Source organism: Culex pipiens, chromosome 3, assembly GCF_016801865.2.
Source record: "Culex pipiens pallens isolate TS chromosome 3, TS_CPP_V2, whole genome shotgun sequence".
Taxonomy (NCBI): domain Eukaryota; kingdom Metazoa; phylum Arthropoda; class Insecta; order Diptera; family Culicidae; genus Culex; species Culex pipiens.
The window spans coordinates 23,364,784-23,388,141 of record NC_068939.1 but is presented as its reverse complement, the minus strand read 5'-3'; the positions used below and the strand labels follow the sequence as shown (position 1 = coordinate 23,388,141).

The following is a 23,358-nucleotide window of genomic DNA, read 5'->3' as shown; positions in this document are numbered from 1 at the left end:
GTTGTCGAATCAGTTGGTATCGCGTAGTCAAGTGTTCTACGAAGAACTGCACAAATAGTTGCTGTAAGCGCAATTGGAATTCTACAAATACCGTCAGGACAAGACCTATCCCGGCGACTAAACCAAATTGAGGGAAGTAGTAGACGAAGCACAGAATTATACGGCAAACAAGAATGATGCTGTACAAAGTAAACACGAAAGCGACTTGCAGCATAACTAAACGAACTTTGACTGTTATTTGGTAACGATTCGTTAAGCTTCCAATCTGACGATCGAGACGAATTAACTGCTCTACAAAAACGTAGATTTTAGTGCGTTTCATTAAAAGCAACATGTTTACAATCAGCACTACGACCGTAAGCGCGACATTCCTAACGGCACCGGTCATCTGAGCGGTACTTTGCAGGTAAAACTCGGATCGCTGGTTATAATCTTTAAGCCCACAAAAAGATGTTGCGGAAACTACTGCCAGTTGCACTAAGAACACCGAGTTCACATTGCGGAAGTATACGCGAGAGCGGCCATTTTCTTGAACTACACGACAGCTGGAGATACACAGAACGTTGAAAGTGTTCAGCAACTCCATTTTGGACATCTGAAAGTTTTCGTGGGTGAAATTCGGTTCTGTTTTCGGTTGAAGTGAAACTTATCGCTTTTAATTATTTAGGCTTATTATGGCTAGAGCTCCAGCAATATTTGTTCTGCATACCGAAAGTGGCATTCAATATGTAAATACCTTGATACTCACCCTATCATCGATAACTTCATGGCGGTAGCATAGCAGGAACAGCAGAAGCAAGTAACTCGCGTTGTATGCGACATTGAAGTAATCCCAAAAAACATCATCATCGTCGAATGCGCCTAGCTGAATGTCAATTAGTAGAACGTACGAAAGTACTGAACACGTCAGACAGGTGGTTCCAATACCGCAAAGCAGCTGGACACCAAATGCTCAACTCACGAGCTTTTTAAGCTCGATCAACTCGTCCAAGAAGTAAACCATCTTGTGAAGATTCTCGCGAGAAATCGCAATCAGTCGTAGTGTATCAAACTGCGAACTCAAAATCTCCACCAGCAATTGGCCAAAGATCAACCTCAGTTGCATCAAACATTCCAGCAGGACACGTCCCACGATGGCAATTCCAAAAGTACTTGAAAGAATGATGGACATTTCTATGGCCCGCACCGTCAACATAATGCTGACACAGGTCAAATGCACAAGTTCCAGCTTAATCCACCAATACTGGCAGCGCCGTTGGGTCGATCCCGGAAAGCATGTCACCAAGTCCTGATCAATCTGCAGCACGCGTTGGCACAGGTCGGTGACCATCGCGCGATTCTTCAGGTCGGATACGATCATCGGAAGTTGGACCGCCATGAAAGCCATGTACATGACGACCGAAGATGCAATTGAAACGTCCGGCTTGAATAGTATGACAGCTTTGAACGCGTTAAATTGAATCACTAAAAAATACTCGGCAATTGCGAGGATCGAAAGCAATAGAAAGAAATTTCGGAATGCTCCCGAGGATACTGCAACCAAGCGATTGTGCTTTCGCGTAACTAGAACATTTGAAGATAGCAGTCGGTTCAACACGTTTATCAATTTAATAGCATCCATCGCTTCGAGGGACGAGCTCTATACTGAACGTAGTGGATGCCACTGCAATTGTATAGTTGGACGAAATGCATTTAAAGTTGATTAGATTGTATTAATTAATTTATTCATGTTCGTGCTATCTTGCCACACGTCGCAGTTGAGAATACTTTTAAGGAGCTGTAACCAAACGTCAGGTCTGACATTGTACGTAGAGTAATCTACGTGCGTATGTATTGCGTGTACGTACACGAAAATAAAGCTCTATAGAGTTATCTATGCTCGATCTCACAAACACTAGCGCACCATTTGTTTTGCTAGCCGGTACTAAATTTAACCTCAATCTTTTTCATGTACGTACACGTAATACATGCGCACGAAGGTAACTCTATGGGCCCCTATTTCTGACGCTGTGTCGATCCAGAAAAACGGAAAGTGTGCCGCGTTACGAAAATATTGCATTGTAGGTACTTGAATCTATACCATCCTCGATACCAACAAAATAAAAACAAAATGGCTACATACTTTTCATAGCCTTGCTCTTTGTTATATTGGTCATGTCTGTAGCATAAACACATGCAACTTTTTTCTTAAATAGGGTCCAATGTAAACATTGCAATTTGAATGATTTGACATTTAATGTAATGAAACCATTCAAATTGCAATGTTTACATTGGACCCTATTTAAGAAAAAAGTTGCATGTGTTTATGCTACAGACATGACCAATATAACAAAGAGCAAGGCTATGAAAAGTATGTAGCCATTTTGTTTTTATTTTGTTGGTATCGATTTGTTAGTGCTTCTAAAAAATGTAAACAAATCGCTTCGTGCTCATCCCTCCGAAATGAAAACGGATCTATTTTTATAAAATTAATTTTATTAGATCCTTTTCGGTGCTGGGACCTAATTAGTACCGAATCGGCTTTTGTAATTTAACTTTAGCTTTAGCTAAGAGTAATTACAGAGGATCTTGTGTTTAAATGTTAGTGGGAGAGGAGCCGATAACCCGCGGCCTACTCGGGGTTAGTAGGGTAAGGAATTGATGTTGAAAGACAAGGCGTGGGAAGGGAAGGGGGATTGTGTAGGGGTACGAAAACGGATCTCTTCATCTTGAAATCCTCTCTAGCTCGAGGCCTTTCTTCCTCTTTTTGTCTTTTTCCCTGCCCAAAACAGGTATTTTTTAGGTACTTTTACTCGACCCTCTCCGATGTCAATGAAACTTTGTACGCTTGTTATCCTTACCTTAAATAAGTCATTTTTGTGTATATGGAGCCCAGGGTTGCCAGATAAATCTGGGATTGCCAGATTTTTCAAGTGTCAGCCAGAATAAAGATTTACTCTTCTCTGTGCCAGATATTGAAGACTTTGCCTGATTTTTAACTTTATGCCCATATTAAAAATATTTTTGATTTAAAAAAAAATATAATGCGATTTTCAAAAAGATGATGTAAATTCAACACTTTTAAGGTAAAAAAATCTATTAAACCATCTAATTCTACAATTTTTTTTATTCAATTCATGTCCTCATTACCATTCAAAATTACAAAATTTTTGTCTGTCAGATTTTTCCAGAGATTTGATCGATACTTTGCCAGATTTTTCAAAATTTTACCCTGGTAACCCTGATGGAGCCAGTTGCACTCGATAATGACATTTGAGAAGGGCAAAAGTGTTTCATCATTTTTTGTATTTTGTAATTTAAATATTGCTGTATCTCGAAGCCGTTGCATCGTATCAAAAAGTGGTCAATGACAAACTTGTAGGAAATTTGACGGGCTTCTAAAAAAATACACTGAGAGAAAAGACACGCCACTTTTATTATTATTATTTTTTATTTTTAAGTCTAAAAGTCAAATTTGAAGGTGGGCCCTGAGAATTAAAAAAAATGTGTCCGCGTGGTTTATGGATGGTCCCAAACGTTCGTTAGGAACAGTACATTTTGTTGATGCTTTGAATATCTTTGGTGGAGAATCCATTCCGTTGGCCAATTTTCTCCGGGTATTTTATCTGCAAACAAGCAATCAATTAAATATTCATACAATCATTTAACATTCCATCCCCGAGTACCTTCGGCACGATTGTGGGACTTCCGTTCCGACTGAATGCCATCGTCGAATAGTGCATAACACTCCCCAGGTCGTAACCAATCCCGTATGTCGTCGCTCGATCTTGGCGATCCTTCTTGAAGTTAGTCACCGAGTCCGGCTTCACGTTCTGCATGTTCACGTTGACGTACCGATCGCGATCGTAGCGGGTGTGCTCGTGAAAAAATCCCAACACGTGCATCAGCTCGTGAAGAATCGTCCCCGCACGCTTAAGACACGAACTGCTCTGCAGGTTCAGGATCTGTTTGCCACCGGCCCGACCCACCGTTGACCAACACCCATTCCAAGACCCCTCGATCGAGATGTAATCCCGCTGGGAGTCACGCGGCACAAACCGCACACAGCTTTTCTGCTTGAACGTATTGAACGCCTCCTGGATCTTGAGCACGTCGAAGATGTCTGCAAGTTGTGATCGTGTTTAGTTCCAGTTACGATGATCATTAGAACCACCCGATACTCACTAAACTCTTCACTTATTTCGTACGGAACCACTGCGTTCTTCCAGCGTTTGCTCTTGAACTTGTACGAGTTCTTCAGGACCAACGGCTGATAAATGTCCCCTTCGGCGAAACTGCCCAACTCTTCCGGGTTCACCTCATCATCCTCGTCCGAAGGCCCCACCAGCTGCTTCTCCGACTGCTTCCGTTCGTACAACCCCTCACCAAACTGTGACAAATCAAAGTCGAATTCTTCCTCGGCCAGAACCACAACCACGAACGCCACCGCCAACGGAACAATCTTGAGAAGCATCTTCACTACACTAACTGCGTAACCTGTGCGGTTGTAACCTGATGATCAAATATAGAGATGGGACTCCCGGCAGTGCGGGCGTGCCGCCGTTTTGGGAGGTGAGCGAGCGCCGACATGGTGATAACGAAAAGTTCTAATATCAATTAATTTTTGATTACATACCGTGTTGCGACACAGGTCGGCGGTGTGTGACGCAAACTTCGGCATGCCTCCAAGATATCTAGGTCAATGTTATTTACTACGATTCAATGTTACCGAGCGTAAAAGTTTAAGCACGTGATGTAGCCGCGGTGCTCTTATGGATTTTTCATTAATTAAAATTTAGTCAAAACGACCTCGAACTTCAGAATCTTTAACGGTTGCAAACTCGTGGAATACTTGTTTTCCAAGTGTTCCACGAGTGTTGCAACTGACTTATTTGTAATTTTCAGATACGTTTAAGATGATAGAAATGCCATCTTCCGAGATATGGCACTAGTAAATCAAAGATCGTTAGCAGTTTTATTATTTTTTCGGAAATATCATAATTTTTGAAACACATTGAAAAAAGCTGATATTTGCAGCCAGTTTTTTTTTAGATAAAAATCAAACTTTCAATGATTCATTCATTGTTCAACAAGTACTCGACATAACATTTGATATCGTGACCCGTTTCAAGTTATAGCCACTTAAAATTTATTTTTATTTAAAACATTACGTTTTTACCCGTTTGACTTTTGACCAAGCTTGACCATCTCTGATTTTTTTCGAAAGGATCTAAAAATTTCCTTTAAATTTGCTTCAAAGACGTGGAAGATTGGGCAATGGGTTTTATGATTATTTTACATAGAAATTTGACCAAATATCATATTTTGACTAATTTGGCTCAATTCCGAGGGCGGTAAACTTTAGAATTTCTTTTGGGTGATCCTATAAAATTTTCCATTGAAAATTAGACATTTTGAAACGAAGATATCTCAAATTTTAAAAACATACCCCTAAGTTTTTTTCAGCGCTTTTCGTGCTAACTGTATTTTTTTCAAATTTTCAAATTTAATCAGGCGCTTAAAATTTGGCCTGCGCTTTTTCGAGATATTTGAGTTTTAAAAGTGTATCTTTTTTATCTTAAAATGTCGTTAACTTTTGACCCTTACATATAATTTCTCAAAACTTAACCCTGAATTACTACGTTTAATAAACTGATTTTTGAACTTTTGCGCTGATGCTGTTGACAAAGTTAGTCGTAGTCTAAAATAGAAAAAAAAACCCCAAAAATAGTCTTGGAAAGTTTGCAACAACTCTCCTGAGGACACAAAATCTTCAGAAAATTAATTTTTCACCTAATTTCAAGATCCGGACAAATGTGCAACGATTGCAGAGGGGTTCAAAAATCCCAAGTTTTGCGTTAAGTTAAAAAAACGCTCCCTAACTCACTCAGCAAATATTCGTTCGAATTTTAATGACAAAATATAATAGTATCGTTTAATTTCCGATCCTTCCAATAATTATATTTATAAAAGTCAAAATCAACCTCAACATTAAAAAACACGTTTATCGCCCATACCAAATGTTAGGGCTAAATTGATTTATTTTTTGTAATACCATTCGAAAGATAGAAATTTTATAATATTTTCGACATTGAAAATAGGACTCATATTTGCTGAATAAGACGCTATTTTGATGATGTAGAGAAAACCTCAGTTTTACTCTTTACTTTTCTCGCAGAGGCTGTACTGCCGTTCTACGCATAATTGTCCCATGTCAGTTTTTGACGATTTTGACTTTATGCCATTTTTAAGTTTAGTCTGATGTGTACTTTGAGAAAAACACATAAAATCTGGTACTTTGTTCGGAAACTCATCAAAAACAACACCAAGTCTGTTTGTCCCATCGTTGAACTTCTACGCATAATTGTCCCACCAAGTATTTTCTTATACGGAATCATTAGTTTTACTAAGCATTATGCCTTGTTTATCTGTTGTATAGCAAGAGGATCACAAATAAGGGTGATAAACTGCTAACTGGGGCGATTAGGGACACATAGGGCGAATAGGAACCCACCGGACAATTATGCGTAGAAACACAGAAATCGGTCGAAAAATTTCAATCGCGTTTTTCTCAGTTGCACTTTTTTGAACATGGGACAATTATGCGTAGAACGGCAGTGTACCACAGAGACGAAAGCTATGACTTTTCAATGTTTTTCAAGAATCATGATTTTTTCGAAACATTGGCAACACTGCCAAATAAATTTGAACCAAAAATCAAAAGATGAATAATTTGTCCAATTTAAAAAAAATACATTTTTCCAGAGTGTAACTGTTATTAGTGCGTCCATCCCGGGAATTCCCGGGACAAAAATCCCGGGATTTTCCCAAAACCGGGAATTCCCGGATCCCGGGATTTTCCATAATTTGTCCCGGGAATTCCCGAAATTGAAAAAAATAATCATATTTTGTTCTGGAAATTCAGATTTGGTTGTGGAAATAGTAGAATACTAAGTAATCGATAAGAAGCATTAAAATATAAGATCAGTTGAAAACTAATTAGTCGATACATTGCATTTAAATTTGAATTCGGCGAATATAAGCATTTATTTGGCTTATTAGGAAAAAATATTATAATTTTAGTTAACAGGTCCGCAAAATGTCTAGCGCTTTAATTATTTTCTCTTTTATTTTTTAAATAGAATGGATATATTTACGTTTATTTACGAATTTAAATTTGAAAAAAAAATCATGTTAAAATATTTTTAATCAAACACCGGTAAAAAAATCAAACACCGGCATCTGGACCAAATAATGACAAATGCTACTTGAGCAAACAGCAATAGAACAAAACAATTAGTACACCGATTTCCAAATATATTGCTCTAAAATCTCTTGTACTTATTCAGACTTTAGACCCGATTTCCCTCCGGTTGGCGGTAGTAACTTTAAGTTAATTTATTAAATATGTTTTATATAAATCTATCAATTCAAAATTTATCTAAAATTTTACATAGACTGGTAATCATTTTATTTGCTGTCGTTTTTTTGTTTTTAAAGACAAATAAAAGAAACTTTTTAAGCTGTTTTACTCATGTCATATAAAAAAATATAAAGGAAATATTTTCAAAAAAACTTATGTAATTTGAGCCGCAAATGAAAACAAATATTCCAATTGGAATTAAAAATTGTATTTGATTTAAAATCCAAACACCACAAAGAACAAAATTGAGGTTTATCAATTTTTATTTTCTTTTAGGCTATTTAAAAACTGTTGTCCTTGTTTAGATTGAAGTGAAGATTATCACCATTTAATATTATTAAGCTAATTTTATTACTGATAAAAAAATTTCCCGGGATCCCGGGAATTCCCGGGATTTCAAAAATATTTTTCCCGTTTCCCGGGAAATTCAAAACCCGGGAAAATTGGACGCCCTAACTGTTATTTTCCGCAAAAATCTAAGCAATGCCAAAGTTTTTGTCAAAGATACCAAATCGATCAAAAAAATCCGTTCTCAAAGAGAAACTGGACGTCGGCCATTTAAAAACTTCTATTTACCGTCTGCCAGAGAACTTTCTAAGATACTGCAGTTTCTTTAAAACTGCTTCCTGCTTCCTACGAAATCGATAATTTTTTTTTATTTTAATTTTGTATTTTTTAATCCGCCTAAACCTTTTATGGTGCTTTCGATATGCCCAAAGAAGCCATTTTGCATCATTAGTTTGTTCATATAATTTTCCATGCAAATTTGGCAGCTGTCCATACAAAAATGATGCATGAAAATTCAAAAAAAATGATCGATTTGGCGTCTCCGGCAAAGTTGTAGGTATGGATAAGGACTACACTGCCGTTCTACGCATAATTGTCCCATGTTCAAAAAAGTACAACTGAGAAAAGCGCGATTGAAATTTTTCGACCGTTTTTTGTGTTTCTACGCATAATTGTCCCGTGGGTCCCTATTCACCCCATATGTCCCTGATCGCCCCAGTTAGCAGTTTATCACTGTGATTTGTTATTCTCTTGCTTTACAAAAGGTAAACAAGACACAATGCTTTATAAAACTAATGATTCCGCGAAGGAAAATACTTGGAGGGACAATTATGCGTAGAAGTACAACGATGGGACAAACAGACTTGGTGTTGTTTTTAATGAGCTTCCTAACAAAGTACTAGATTTCATGTGTTTTTCGAAAAGTTAATGTCAAACTAAACCTAAAAATGACAAAAAGTCAGAATCGACCAAAAATGACATGGGACAATTATGCGTAGAACGGCAGTACACTGAACTGAAAAAAATGATACACGGTAAAACAAATTTGGTAATTTTTAATTTAACTTATTGTCATTATAACTTGATTTGTAAAGAACACTATTTTAATTAATTTTTATTTTTTGATATGTTTTAGAGGACGTCAAATGCCAATTTTTCATAAATTTCCAGGTAGTGCAAAAAATCTTTGAACGGGTTATGAATTTTTGAATCAATACTGATTTTTTTTTCAAAAAACCGAAATATTGGTCGCCAAAATTATTTAACTTCATTTTTCAATGTAAAATTGAAAAGTGCTTACGTGAAATTTTGATAGATTGCACCGTTTTCAAGTTATTTTTGAGAAGCTGAGAAAATTCTCTATATTTTGTAAACTTGTAAAACTAGAAACTTTTTTCCGGTTTTTTCCACTTAGAGAGTTTATAAATAATCCTATTTAACAATGTTTTCGAAATAATAGTAAACTAACATTCGAAATATTTAAAAATATGTCGAGGCGGAGTCGGAGCCAACCATTTTTTGAAAGCTGGAGTCGGAGTCGGCTAGAGCTGGTGGGCCGGAGTTGGAGTCGGAGTCGGTTGGATCTAAAGCCGGACCCGGAGTCGGAGTTGGCTAATTCCAGAAAGCCGGAATCGGAGTCGCTTGAAATATGACCCGACTCCGCAGCCCTGAAAATATGAAACATTCGTGAAATTTTTCGATCTTTTCGGAAACAATGTTTTCAAATCAAGACTAACATTAAATTGTACGGAAACTTGCAGGGGCGAATCAATATTGCAACAATTCTTGTTTTGTCATAGAAAAGTGCACTGTTATAAATTGGTTAAGCGGGAATGTAATGTTAAGACATACAGTTTTAAAGCACGGTTAAAAACCATTTCTGATCACTTTTTTCCATTTCAATGCAAAAAAAAGACCAAGACACCCCTTGGAATGAGCTGTTAATTAGGACCTTTTGTGTCAGGAAAAGGCCCACGAAGTTAATTTATTACAATTGATTTAAAAATTTATTAAACAACGGATCATTGAAAATAAAAAAAGCTTCGTTACTTCCAATTCAACACTCCTCCTGAAGTAGAAGTGATGCCCATAGAACTCCTGTTCTCCTCCAGCTTCGTCCTCTGCAACGGCTTCGTGAGTCCATCGGCAATCTGGTTGTCCGTGCTCACATACTCCAACTTCACCACACCTTGCTCCAAGGAATCCCGGATGTAGTGATGCCGGATGTCGATGTGCTTCGTGCGGGGGTTGTAGCCACCGTTCTTGGCGATGGCGATACAACTTTGGTTGTCGCACCGAATTTCGATCGATTGGTTGGATCCGAACAGCGTTGAAATCCCGCGCCACCACGACGCTTCCTGGACAGCCGCAGACACCGCCATGTACTCGGCTTCGCACGTCGAGAGCGCCACCGTGGGCTGTTTTTTGCAGGACCACGAAATCGCTCCTCCTTGCGCCAGGAAAATGTATCCGCTTGTGGACTTGCGCTCGTCCGGGTCCGATCCCCAGTCAGCATCGCAGTAGCCGACAATCTCCGACTCAGCGTCCCGCTTGTACTCCAGCCTGCGCGTAGCTGTGCCGCGAAGGTATCGCAGCAGGTGCTTCACCGCATTCCAGTGCTTCGGTCCCGGGTTCCGGTTGAACCGGCTCAGGGTGTTGACCGCGAACAGGATATCCGGCCGCGTGCTCTGGGCCAGATACATGAGGCAGCCGACCGCTTCTTGATAGGGGACGTCCTTCATCAGCGCGGTATCGGCCTCGGTCTTCGGGCTCATCTCGTTCGACAGCTTCTCGCTCGCGTTCATCGGGATGCTGACCGGCTTGCACTCGCTCATGTTGAACCGCTTCAGAACGGATTCGATGTACGCTTCCTGGTCCAGGGCGATTCCATCTGCCATCCTCTCGATCCGGATTCCGAGGCAGTGCTTCGCGGTTCCCAAGTCCTTCATGCGGAAGTGGCTGCTGAGTTGCTTCTTCAGCTTGTTCGTCCTTGCGTTGTTGTTGCTGAAGATCATCAGGTCGTCGACGTAGATGGCCACGATCAGGATGTTGCCATCGCTCTTGCTGAGGTAAACGCACGGATCGTACTTCGTCGGGGCCAGTCCGAACTTCTTCAGAGCTGCGTCCAGCTTCTGATTCCAGACTCTACTCGACTGCTTGAGCCCGTACAGCGCCTTGTTCAGCTTGCAAACAAAAAAAATTTAAAAAATTTAAAAAATTAAAAAAATTTAAAAAATTTAAAAATTTTTAAAAAATTATAAAATTAAAAAATTTAAAAAATTTAAAAAATTAAAAAATTTAAAAAATTTAAAAAATTTAAAAAATTTAAAAAATTTAAAAAATTTAAAAAATTTAAAAAATTTAAAAAATTTAAAAAATTTAAAAAAATTAAAAAATTTTAAAAGTTTAAAAAATTTAAAAAAAAAATAAAAAATTTTAAAAATTTTAAAAAATTTTAAAAAAATTAAAAAATTTGAAAAATTTAAAAAATTTAAATTTTTTTTTTGGAGCAAAACAAAATAAAAATTGAAATAACAAGCTATGTTCTCAACAATTGAATGAAAAAAGTGTTTTAAAATGCATTTCACACCTGCCCAGTTGTTTTGCAATCATTATTTTTCAAAATATCCAATTATTGAAGAGATTTTTTTTTCGCCGAAAAAAAACTTTTTGCGGTGCCGGGGGCGACATAAACTTTGAAAAATATGTGCAACAGCCTAAAATAATTGAAAAAAATATTAATTTTTTTAAATTAAAATTTTGGAAAAGTAAAAAAATAATTTTGGAATTTTTTATTTTAAATTTTTTGAATTTTTGAATTTTTTAATTTTAAAATTTTTGAAATTTAAAATTTTAGAATTTTTGAATTTTTAAATTTTTGAATTTTTGAATTCTTGAATTTTTGAATTTTTGAATTTTTAAATTTTTGAATTTTTGAATTTTTGAATTTTTAAATTTTAGAATTTTGTGAATTTTTGAATTTTTGAATCACCCACAAGAGCAGACATAGAAAATCTCCGAAACACGCATCCAAAACTTTGCCCCCGGCTTGCCGGTACTTGTCGGGTATCAGAAAATGAGTACCCGACAGGTACCGACACAAATTTTTCTTCTACAGATGAACTTGAGATCAAATTTGATACTTGCTTTGCTACGCGCGGTGGGAGACTCGGGGGCAAACTCGAGAGCAAATTAGGTGGGAATCAAATCGGGTAGCAAATGGTTTAACTTTCGACATTTTCGAAAAATGAAATTTTCAATAGGATTAAAAAGTTTAATGAACTTTTAGCATTTCTAGGCATGAATCAACACATAATTATTGATTTTGAAGGTAAACGAGAGCAAAAAATGATAAAAACCCATATTTGCCCCCCGCGGTGGGCTTGTTTCGGTGGCAAATTTGCTACCCTAGCGGTGGGGATGACGGAATTTTTTCAAGGTGGCAAATTTGATCTCGGTATTCATGAGCCGGGTGCAAATTTGATTTGCACCCCAGCGCTGGAGATGCCCTTAGGAGCGAGTGCTTAATCTGCCAAATTTACGAGAATTTCCCCTCTGTAGCATAAAATAAATGCGGCCTGTGATATTCATTTTTTTAACTCACCTAGTCAATTCGCAACAAATACACTGACAAAACTCCTTTTTGATATACATAACTTGTTTATTTTTCAATATAATATATTCTTCACCGCACAATTTTGCACACTTTTCACTTTCCTTCCGCATCACGCTTCACGCAGGGTCAGTGTCATGCCACGCGTCCGTCGCCTTGTCTTCCTTGGGATTCTTCTGCTTTGCATGTCTTCCTCATAGCCACGCCAGGCCACACGCACTTTGAAAGTAACTTGTTCACTTAGTACTTTTTCTTGTTGTTGTTGTTGTTATAACCTTTGATACAGTGCTGGTTGGTTTGTTAATTTTAAATATTTCACTTAAAATTTTCACTTAATCTGTTTTTTTTTGTTGTTTTGTTGTTGTTGTTTTTTTTTATAATTTCTATAAACACATTATTCCTCTCATCTCATCTTGTTACTATTTTTGTTAATAATTGTTTTCATTTCTGCAGTTTGTGGTTAAACAAAGTTTTTCTTTTCAAAGAAAACATTTCGAGTGTGTACACAACCCGCGGGAAGCTCCCCCACAATTGAGCTTCCCTCTCTGGTGGAAAAATTGCTTCTTTTCACTATTAGTTGTTAAGTTTTACTTATCTGGTCAGAACTTTCTGTGTGTATTCGACGCACGATTCAAAAGTAGGGGTTTTCTTAATTTTTAAACTTAAGCTTATTAGAATTCAATTTGATTTAAACCGTTAATAAATACATGCTTCGTAGCTTCGCACGGTGTATTTTTTTAAACAGGGGACAAAATGTCACGAAGAAACGCAAATCAGAAAGGACTGCTGTTCAATTTTAAAGGCTAATATATTGGGAGATATATTTTACCTGTGTTTTTTTTCTGTTGTTGTTATTAGACTAACCCCCTTTACTCCGCTGCCAGCGGCTCCTCGAGCTGTTTCTGCTGTTTGGATTCACGCGGTGCCGCTTCCGGCTTCGTGGAGACCGCCGACGCCGCACTCGGTGCTTCCGCCACTGTCGAGGAGTGCTCCGGCGTTTCCGGGTCCGTCGTCGGAGGAGCGGGAGGATTGTTGGCGGCGTTGAAGCTCAGATCGTTGGCGTCAAACAGCGAGGACGTTTCCTCGTCCGTGGTGTGCGAAATCGAGGCCGCGCCGTCGCCGGCCTCCCGGTGCAGATGCTGCTGGCCGGGATTGCCGCTGCCACCGCCGCCGGACTGGGGCAGTGTGTCCTCGTCGGTGGGTTCGTCCACCAGCACTGAGGCGATCGGGACGGCCGATCGTTCCATCACCGCGGGCCTGCTGCTGTCCTCTGTGGCGTCTTCACTTCGCTGTCGAGCGGCGGGTTTCGGTCGCAAGTCTACGAAAGGGACTCAATTAGGGGAAATCCTCCGAAAGTGATCGCCCTCTCAACTTACCCGACTGTGAGCTATCCTCGGTGAACAGGCCCATGATGGGATTGCTCTCGTCCGGTTTCTTCGCGCCGTTGCTATTGCTGAGATCCCCATCGCCGAGCGGTTCCTTGGCCATGGCGGCCGCGTGCAGTGACGGCCCCTGCCCCACCAGATGGTGCGGTATGTGGGGATTCGTGGCACTGGCCTGGGGCTGCAGCTGGCCGGCCATCTGACCGGGCTGTCCCTGGGCGGCGGCAATGGCGGCCGCCTGCGACGGGGTCAGCGACTTGCGCGTCTTGTCCGCCTTGCGCCACAGCGTGATTTCCTGCTGCTTGAAGTACCGCCGGTCCTCGGTGTCGATCAGGACCAGGTTCAGGAAGTACCGCACCGAGAACTTTTTGTTGATTTCGCGCATCGTCAGCGTCAGGTCGTACCCGGCCAGGAACACCCGGATCGGTATGCTTTCGCCCTTGACCGGCGAGCCGTCCATGATTTCGTACTTGGCGATGATTTCGTTCTCGGTGAAAATGTTGGGACCTGTGCGAGGGTCGAAATACGGTGAAATACGTATTTAAATTAATGTATGTCTCTCTCACCTGAACCAGTTTGCTCCCGCTTGATGATTGCAATTTCCATGTGCTTGATCTTGATGCGCACCAACAGGAAGTAGATCTTACCAACGATGACATCGCGGAGATGATATCTGAAACGAACGAGATTCAGTTTTTGCTCGAGATGGACCAATCCGGATGCGCCACTCACTTGCTCTTGTTGTACTCGAACTCGATGTGGAGACAGTCCTCGATGCCGACCTCCATCTTGATCGGGCTGTTCGTGTCCGGGTAGCTGGACAGCGTGTGCACCGCAATGTCCACCTCGCGGATGATGTCGCTGAGGCGGCGCACGATCGTCACCCGGAGAAAGTATCTGAAGCGAAAGCGATCTTTCAAGTATGTGCATCAACTAGTTGTCCAACGGGGGAAACCCTACCTTAAACGAACATTTGACCCGACGTACACCTCGTACGGCTTCTCGACGTTCGCGAACTCAAACGGGTACGACGTGTTCTGGATGAGATCCCCCGGGCGGGCCAACTCGCGCACCAGGCTGAGAAAGTCGTGGTGGTTTCCGCGATCGTAGTACAGTTCGATTTGTCCTGCAAGCGAAGATCTGTTTATACCGTTCATATCCCAACTAAGTCCTCAAACACCCACCAATCAGCTCCACCTTGATGCCCTGGTGTTCCAGCTTGCTGCCCGGCTTCTTGAGCGTGATGTTCACCTTGCCGCTGACCGTTTCGCCGTCGTAGTACAGCAGGTACTTTTCCTTCTTGCCGTCCTCGGTTTTGATGTCCGCGTACTGCCGGTGCTCGGCCCCATCGAACACGATGTCGATGTCCGCCGACTGGCCGAAGCGGAGAAAGTTCTGGACAAAACAAAATCAGGCAATTTTGTTAGTCGATTCTTGCAAATGTATGTTGGTTGTAGATGCGCCTCTTATTTGGCTGTGATAACAATTTAAAAACAACATGGAACAAAAAAAAATGATAATACGGTCAAGCTGGCCCTTGTTGAAATTTCAGCAATTCTTTTGATAGGGTTTTTGAATCCTCAATTTTTCAGACCCAACAGCAATGTCTTTTGAAAACCACGTTTTCATCAAAATATCTTAGATCCGGCCTCCACAATGTGTACAGACTTAAGTGTTTATAACTTTTGATAGGGTTGTCAGATCATCAATGTTTTGAAAATGTATAACATTACGGGTTTTCTTACAAAAACCATCCATTTTAAAAACTTTCAAAGTTTAATAAAAATCGTTTTTTTAAGCATAACTTTTGAAGTTATTTTCTAAACATCATAATATTAACACTCTAACGCCAATATTTACTCCAGAGCACCACTAATTTTGTCTTCAAAGTCGAATTTCTCTGCAACCAATCATCTTGAAAACCTGGGTCAACCTGCGTTAGTTTATATCCAGATTTTTAAGCGAAAATGGCGTTCGAATAGGTGAACGCCCGAAATGTCAAAATCACGCAGTGGTACCAACATTGCGAAACAAGTGTGCCATGGCATGACGGCCACATTTTTTTCTAATGTTGGTGCTACTGCGTGATTTTGACAGTTCGGACGTTTACCAATTGAACGCCATCTTCGCTTAAAAACCTGGATAGAATGTTTGCTTATAACCATTAAAATTTCATCCAATTAGGTCGATTCAATTACAAGTAATGGTGATTAATGTAAAAAATCTCGATTTTGCCCTGGGCGGGAAGGGGTTAACTAGGGTCTTGTGAGACCCCAAGACGGATCGAATGAGACCAAATCGGTCCAGTCCGAAGAAAATCGTGTGCATTGTTTTTGGTGCACGGACTTAGGCGTTTTCGAAAAAAAACCTTCTCTATAAAAGTTGTTTTGAAAACAGAAAAATTTCAGGTTTTGCTTGGTGGGAAAAACAAATTTTTGTAACAGTTTTTTTTAATAAGGCCGTTGCAAATATTTTTTAAAGCTTATTTTGCCCCCCCCCCCCCCCCCTCTCTTCAAAATTGGTCCGAAAAATCAGGGGACAAAAAATATTTTTTCAAAAAAATATCAAAATTTCAGTGGAAATAGAAGTCTAATCAACTGAGAACAATCTTAAATGCCTTTTTCTGCATTGATAGTCATATTTAACATGTTTGGACTCGTTTAAAAATATTTTGAACTTTTATGAAATTATAATGAACAGCACCGCAAAAACTTTTTTTTCTCGCAAAATTATTTAGAAATTTTGGAAATCAATGATTGCAAAACAACTCAGTAACAACATTTCAAAAGGGCGAAAACTACAATCCTGCCGTTTCGGGAAAATCAACATTCAAAATTTTGCAAATTCGATCAATTACTATTTCCTCAAAAAAGCATGAAGACCATCAATTTTGTCAAAACGTAATAGAAAATAGCAATAATTTCATCGTAGAGAGCAATTTGAAATAAATTAAGGTGTTTTTGATATTAAACAATGAGAAAAAGAAATTACGCCTTTCTGAAGAGCGTGCCTACATTTTTGCCCCACCGTATTCGCCACCCACCCAACCAAAACAACGGAATCGCCCGTCAGGTTGCGCCGCAAAGCAGATGTAAACAACCGATTCTCCCTTTTGTTTTTTTTTAATTTTTCGGGTTTTTAAGGAAAAAAGTGGTTAAACAACTATTTTATCATTGTGAAACGTTACAGTCAGTGATAATACAGTGATATTTCCAACCTCAGTGATAAAAAAGGGTCTGGAAAGCCTTCAGAAGGAGTCCGATTCAGCCCAAGAATCGTTGAGAAAGGATCACGGCTATGATACACAGTAAGTAGCAAGTTGGTTTGACGATGTGGTCTATATTAAAGTGAAGTTCCTTGGGGTGTCCCCACCGGAAGTGGGAGACATGGCAGCTGACGACTAGGCCACTTCGCGACACCATCCTGCCTTCTCAATCTATGCATAGTTTCAAGTTACGGAGGCGATGATTTTGTACGGCATTCCTCCTAAACCTCCATACGCTAACTTTTTGTCCTGGAACTGCTCGACCCAGAATCCCCGGATGTCCCAAAAACCAGTAAATTAATGAAAGTCAATTCAGATTGTGAAACCAGACCAGATCCGAAAGTTATGTATTTCAGAGACATCAGAAACATACATTTTGATCCATTTTGAGGATTGTCAGGTTAAAATTGACTGCATTATAACGAAAATTTAGTGTTTCTAAAAATATATCGAAACTTGCAGAAAACACTACATTCGCCCCTCGTGATTGGGTGAAAACACAAGGGCGGATACTCAATTTGGTTTGTTTTGATTGATGTTGTTGATTAGCCCTTTTGTTTTTTGCTTGTAAAATTACGTAGTTTCGGAATTTTGAGATGTTGGAGAGTGTTTTAGAAACAGTTTTGTTCGCTTTACATGATTCTGACGAAAACCCAGTTTGTTTACATCTGAGGGTTTCGCCCCTTTGAAAAGTTGTTACTGAACTGATGTATGATGCATTTTAAAACACTTTGTTCATTCAAATGTTGACACCGTGGTCTGTTATTTCAATTTTCAGCTTTTTTTTTTATTTTTTAAATCATACCTGTCAAAATTCCTAGCCTCAAAATTTTGTCGCGAGTTGTTTTTCTCCTCTATTTTGTTGATAACACAACATCAAAGATACATTTCCAGAGTTGTTTTTGAATTGGTCCTATAGACATATGGAAGACAATACACTCAAACCCCGTTGGTTTGACATCAACTGTTATCAAACGAACGGGGTCACTTTTTAGTTTGACATCCCTTTTACACGGAGTTCACACACACTTCTGAACGTTTGTTTTGATAGTATGCGTGAGCGCCGTGTAAAAGTTCGTCACTTTTAAGTTTGACTTTGACCAACCAACGGGGTACAAACTAAAAAAGTGTCAAACGAACTTAAGATTTGAGTCATTTGACAGCCATTTCCACCATGCCAAATATAAATTGACGGCAAACTGTGGTAGTGCAGGCCAAGTGAGCGCCTCGCTGGTATTTTGTTAGATTCTCTCCTCTCTGAACATACACTCAACCCCCGGTGGTTGGTCACTTTTTCGTTTGACACTTTTTTAGTTTGTATCCCGTTGGTTGGTCAAAGTCAAACTAAAAAGTGACGAACTGTCACTTTTACACGGCGCTCACGCACACTATCAAAACAAAAGTTTGGTAGTGTGTGTAAACTCCGTGTAAAAGTGGTGTCAAACTAAAAAGTGACCCCGTTCGTTTGACAACAGTTGGTGTCAAACCATCGGGGTTTGAGTGTATTCGTTTGTGATTCGGGTCGTCAGGCGGATAAGGGAAAAAAATAAAATCACGAAGTATTTGTTTCGCTGTGTGAAGCGATTGGCCAAGACAAGAGGGTGACGATTCTCGAGATTTTTAGTTTCCCGGGAATCGAGAGTTTAATTTTGCAATTTCCCGGAAACCGGGATTTTTGTTGACAATTTTTTTAAGGAATTACACCGCGCCGTCGGTAACAACTCTGGATTTATTTTTCACAAGTTACCGGTTACATGTTGGGCAAATAAATACTTTTTAATTTTTAATTACTACAATTTTATCTTTTGAGTTCAAGCAAAAGAAGTTAAAACATTCTATAGTGATGCGATTTTTTGAATAACTTAAATAGATGAAGAACCGAACTTTGAACCAACAAGAATTCCGACTTTGTTTTCTTATTGCATCCACCTGAAAGTGATTGTTTGCAGAAAACGTGTTTTTGTCAGTAGAAGTCAAGATCTAGTTTGACCAACTCAGAAAAAAATATCCGAAAACATCAGAAAGTTTTCGAAAATACTTTTTATTTGATTTGTTTTTATTTCAAAATAAAACACTCAACACGGTTTGTCAGTCTAATACCCGAGTTTATTCCTGATTTTCTCCCGTTAGAATCAAATTCCCGACATTTTGACGGTTTACCTGTTTATTACCCGAGTTGACCATCCTGAACTTTAAAAACAATGAAATCTTTACGAAATATCAATTTCCAAGGTTCATTCAAATTTCAAAACATATCATTTTTATCTCTCGATTTTTCCTGTCAAGAATGCCACCATTAGTTTAAAAAAAACTTAATTTAGGATAAATATTATGAAGTTTTTATGATGTTTCAAGAGATTTTAACTTTGTTTAAAATATGTTTTTGTTAGGTTTGTGGATCAAAAATATCAAATTTGCAAATAAAAAATTCGGATAAAAATTCCTCTCATTTATAGAGTGATTCCAACCCCCTAAACTTTAGGGCCTAAAGTGTCCATATGGTTTATGGATCTCCCCTAACGTGATCGCAGCACCTAGAGGTCTTAATAAAAATAAGTGATGAGTAAAAAAACAGACTTTCTACAGACTTTTTGTCAATATTATACAGACAACGCCTTTGAGGAAAATGGCATCCCTCTACACGGCTTTTTCGTTGCGATCAGACCCGACCATTTGGGGTTATGAAAATTTAGACCATTTTTTAAACTGCTTGTAATTTAAGATAGGTAAGTCAGATCTTACCGGGACCGTGGTGTAGGGGTAAGCGTGATTGCCTCTCACCCAGTCGGCCTGGGTTCGATCCCAGACGGTCCCGGTGGCATTTTTCGAGACGAGATTTGTCTGATCACGCCTTCCGTCGGAAGGGAAGTAAATGTTGGTCCCGGACTAACTTAAAAAAGGTTAGGTCGTTAGCTCAGTCCAGGTGTCGGAGTCGTCTCCCTGGGTCCTGCCTCGGTGGAGTCGCTGGTAGGCAGTTGGACTAACAATCCAAAGGTCGTCAGTTCGAATCCCGGGGTGGATGGAAGCCTAAGGTGTAAAAAGAGGTTTGCAATTGCCTCAACAATCAAGCCTTCGAACACCTAGTTTCGAGTAGGAATCTCGCAATCGAGAACGCCAAGGCAATGCTGTAGAGCGAATATTTTGATTTGATTTTTGAAGTTAGATCTGAAAAATTCTTATTCCACAAGAAAGGTAATTTCAGAACATTTCTAAAAATACATAATATGGCAGGTTTTCATGCAAAAACCACCCTTTTTTGCAAATTGGAAATTTATATGCAGCAGTTTTTCAAGCATAACTTTTGATGTGCTTTACTAAATCTTATAAATTTCAATAGGGACTTATGGGACCCCAAGACGAATCGAATGAGGCCAATACGGTCAAAATCGGCTCAGTCAGTGACGAGATATTCCAGTGACATTGATTCGGTACACATGTCTACATACAGCCAAACTCACAGAAATTTGCTCAGCTGGTAATTCTGAGTCGATATGTGTAAATGACGGGTCTAGGAGGTCTAATTTAAAAGTTCATTTTTCAAGTGATTTTGTAGCCTTTCCTCAGTAAGGTGCAAAAAAAAACTCAAGTTTTTATCCTATCTATCAGCACAAATTTAGAAGAGATTTTTTTTTCTATTTGGTAAACTTAGCCAAAAATAAATAAATATTTTTCGATTTCTTTTTATGTGTTCCAAATCATATATTAAAAATGTTTAATTAACCTGCGCTTTTCCCATTTGGCTGATACAAATTTTATTTAAAGTTTTGGGACTTTTTCCGACTCCGGCCAGAGCCGAGGGACAAAAACTTTGAAACATATTTGCAAAGCAATTCACTTTAACGACCCCAGGGTCTTTTGCGGTCTCTGTTGTTTCTGCTCATTTCTAGGCGTCCGAAGGTTATGTGTGGTGAGTCACCCAAAACCTCTTTTACGCAAATGTACCGAAGTTTTACTTCCCCATCCGATAGAAGGCGTGGTCAGGCAAATCTCGTCTCGAAAAATGCCACCGGGTCCGTCTGGGATTGAACCCAGGCCTTACTGGGGTGAGAGACTACCACGCTAGCCACTACACCACCGGACCCGGAATTTGCATCGGCCTTAGATTAAAATAGTTAAAAGAAAATACAATTTGAAATTTTGCACTCAAAACGAATGCTAGAGTATTTCTGAATGGTCCAAAAACATTTTTTTTTTTTTTGCTTTTTGGATGTTTTATTACACCTGGACCAACTTGAAGGCGGTTTCAAAAAACCTAAAAAGCAAAGAAAAATAAAATCTTGTTTATTCGACCTGTTCCAAAAAAAAAATAACTTTAGAATTGATTATAATTGATTTAAAATATAGAATAGAAAATATGTTTAAAAAGATTGTTTAGGAATTCTGAGTTTTTTGCCTTCCTCACCTTACTGAAGAAAAGCTATAAAATCACTCGAAAATTGAACTTCTCAATTTGACGTCCTAGACCCACCTTCACGTATACATACCGACTCAGATTGTTATAAGCACTTAAGTGTTATTTACACTCATTTTTGGAGCCGGATCTCGGAAATTTTGATGAAAACGTTGTCTAGATCCGCAACCCATCGTTAGAGTCAAGGCCAACAAAAAAAGATCTGACAACTCTATTTAAAGGAATGAGTGATAAAGCTTAACGTGTTAAACTTGTTGAAGGGGAATGATGATAATTTTACTAAATGTATTCAATACATGAATGTGAGGAAGGCACAAACCACCTTACGGTGAATTAAGTAACGTTTGGTATATTAAACGCAGTTTTAGTTTCTAATCGCAAATCTTTTTCAACTCCTTTTAGACAAAAAAAAACCTTACTCCGAAAATCGCAAAACCATTCGTGACAAGTTCGCCGCCGCTGAACAACATACCATTTTTCACAGCGCTCCTTTCTAATCCAATTGATCGAGCAGAGGCGGCCAATGTTGGTCACTTTGCAAGATGGCTCGGTTAATTCCTCGTCTTCTTCCACTCCCGCAGTAATGTTCCGATTTGCTGGAATTGCTTCTTCCTCTGCTCTGCTCGTTGAAAGTTGTTCACTTTTGGTCTGTGGTCGTTGCAATCAGCAAACGATGACGAAATAATTTCCTCCTCCCTATTTCTCACTTAATCACACACAAACACACACAGACACACTGACTGCACTGCACTGCCGTGTCTGTCCGTCGTCCCCGTCTGACAGTTGTGGCCAGGCAGTGTGGGGCATCGGGGGGTCACCTGCGGCGGTGGGGAGAAGCCCGGAAGCAGCAGCTGGAAACCGTTTCGGCTGCCTTTGCTGAGCAATCTAAAGCAAAACTTGCAATCCAAGCACTTTTGGAAAGTGCACAACGTTTGGCCACCTGACAATGTCCAATCTTCCGGCCGCCACAGTGTTGGCCAACACGGAAACCGCAAATAACAAACAACCACTTTTTAGTCTTCTTCAAAATTTACTCCCACCCTCCGGATTCCTTCCCGTCACCGCAATTCCCGAATTGTTCACCGTGTCTCGGGTATTATTCCACTGCTGCTGGACGTGCTGAACGATGAATCGTCATTTGCGGAACGCCATCAGGGAAAAAAAAGCAAAAACGCGAAGAAAAGTCCGTCCAAAAATCCTGCGAACCACTTCCAGCCGACTTATGTAATTCAATCAGCGTCAATTGAAGCGCGCAACTGTCCTCCAATGGCAAATCAATTGGAACTGGAACCGCCCGAGGTGGACATGGGAGGCAAATTTGACGGCAATTTACGGCGAAACTTTAGCAAATTGATAAGCTCAGGAAAAAAAATCGGAACTCTCGAGTTTCAATCGCGGAGCTGCTGACTGCACTTTTCACTGACAGAAGTGACAAGAAGCATAAACGCAACTGACAGTTGTTGTTGGTGTGGAGACTGGCATAAAAACGGGTTTGGCCAAGAAACTGGTATATAATGTTCAGCACAGGGTACATTTCTCAAATATTTCGAGAGTATCGTTTGAAAAAGGCTTACATGATTATTTCTTTTTTTGAAAAGGTCCTATAAGCCGAGATCAGGTCAGAGAGAAAAAAGTAAAAAATCATTGTTTTGGACGCAAACGGATCTGAAAAAAAAAAATAATTAAAAAAAGGGTTTTGAGTTGCAAAATAAACTAGAGAGAAGGGAAATACTCTTTGAATAAACGGTATGCAGAAAAAAATTACACACAGAAAAGTATTTTGTTATATCAGCCTGTGTGAGGGTTAATTCAACAAAATATTGCAGATTGCAGCGATTTTTAGACAATCGAGTAAGTTGTGGAAAGCTTTTCACAAATGGAGCCTAACCTTTCGAAAGGGCACATAACTTTTGTAAACAATAGTGTATCCCTTCCCTGATAGACTGAAGTCCCGCGGTCGTGCGATTCGAAGCGTTATCTACTCGATGTCGATTGAGT

General features: G+C 39.5%; 3 protein-coding genes across 3 annotated transcripts; all 3 read right to left on the bottom strand.

Annotated features, from left to right (window-relative positions):
• Positions 1-924: 924 nt before the first annotated feature.
• LOC128093501 (uncharacterized) lies at positions 925-1,621 on the bottom strand. Its single transcript, XM_052710498.1, has one exon. It carries the CDS (start codon positions 1,619-1,621, stop codon positions 953-955), a length of 669 nt encoding a protein of 222 aa, XP_052566458.1. The 3' UTR covers positions 925-952.
• Positions 1,622-3,478: 1,857 nt separating this feature from the next.
• LOC120418937 (hatching enzyme 1.2-like) lies at positions 3,479-4,473 on the bottom strand. The gene is made up of 3 exons (XM_039581475.2): positions 4,165-4,473; positions 3,666-4,102; positions 3,479-3,605 (listed from the first exon to the last, which is right to left on the bottom strand). The coding sequence occupies exons 1-3, from the start codon at positions 4,451-4,453 to the stop codon at positions 3,522-3,524; spliced, it is 810 nt and encodes a 269-aa protein (XP_039437409.1). The 5' UTR covers positions 4,454-4,473; the 3' UTR covers positions 3,479-3,521.
• Positions 4,474-12,772: 8,299 nt separating this feature from the next.
• Positions 12,773-22,797, bottom strand: LOC120418919 (vacuolar protein sorting-associated protein 26B-like). Its single transcript, XM_039581450.2, has 7 exons — positions 21,833-22,797; positions 14,869-15,079; positions 14,645-14,810; positions 14,417-14,581; positions 14,251-14,357; positions 13,679-14,191; positions 12,773-13,620 (listed from the first exon to the last, which is right to left on the bottom strand). Exons 1-7 carry the CDS (start codon positions 21,833-21,835, stop codon positions 13,172-13,174), a joined length of 1,614 nt encoding a protein of 537 aa, XP_039437384.1. The 5' UTR covers positions 21,836-22,797; the 3' UTR covers positions 12,773-13,171.
• Between the last annotated feature and the right edge of the window lie 561 nt (positions 22,798-23,358).

What these genes read in the sequence shown, in the direction of transcription:
- LOC120418937 (XM_039581475.2), bottom strand. Translation starts at nt 4,453, where the DNA reads ATGCTTCTCAAGATTGTTCCGTTGGCGGTGGCGTTCGTGGTTGTGGTT. An exon ending in CGAAATAAGTGAAGAGTTTA is followed by an intron (nt 4,103 to 4,164) that starts GTGAGTATCGGG and finishes CACAACTTGCAG; the next exon opens with ACATCTTCGACGTGCTCAAG. An exon ending in GTCCCACAATCGTGCCGAAG is followed by an intron (nt 3,606 to 3,665) that starts GTACTCGGGGAT and finishes GCTTGTTTGCAG; the next exon opens with ATAAAATACCCGGAGAAAAT.
- LOC120418919 (XM_039581450.2), bottom strand. An exon ending in CATCAAGGTGGAGCTGATTG is followed by an intron (nt 14,811 to 14,868) that starts GTGGGTGTTTGA and finishes CTTCGCTTGCAG; the next exon opens with GACAAATCGAACTGTACTAC. An exon ending in CGAGGATAGCTCACAGTCGG is followed by an intron (nt 13,621 to 13,678) that starts GTAAGTTGAGAG and finishes TCCCTTTCGTAG; the next exon opens with ACTTGCGACCGAAACCCGCC.
- LOC128093501 (XM_052710498.1), bottom strand. Translation starts at nt 1,621, where the DNA reads ATGGATGCTATTAAATTGATAAACGTGTTGAACCGACTGCTATCTTCA.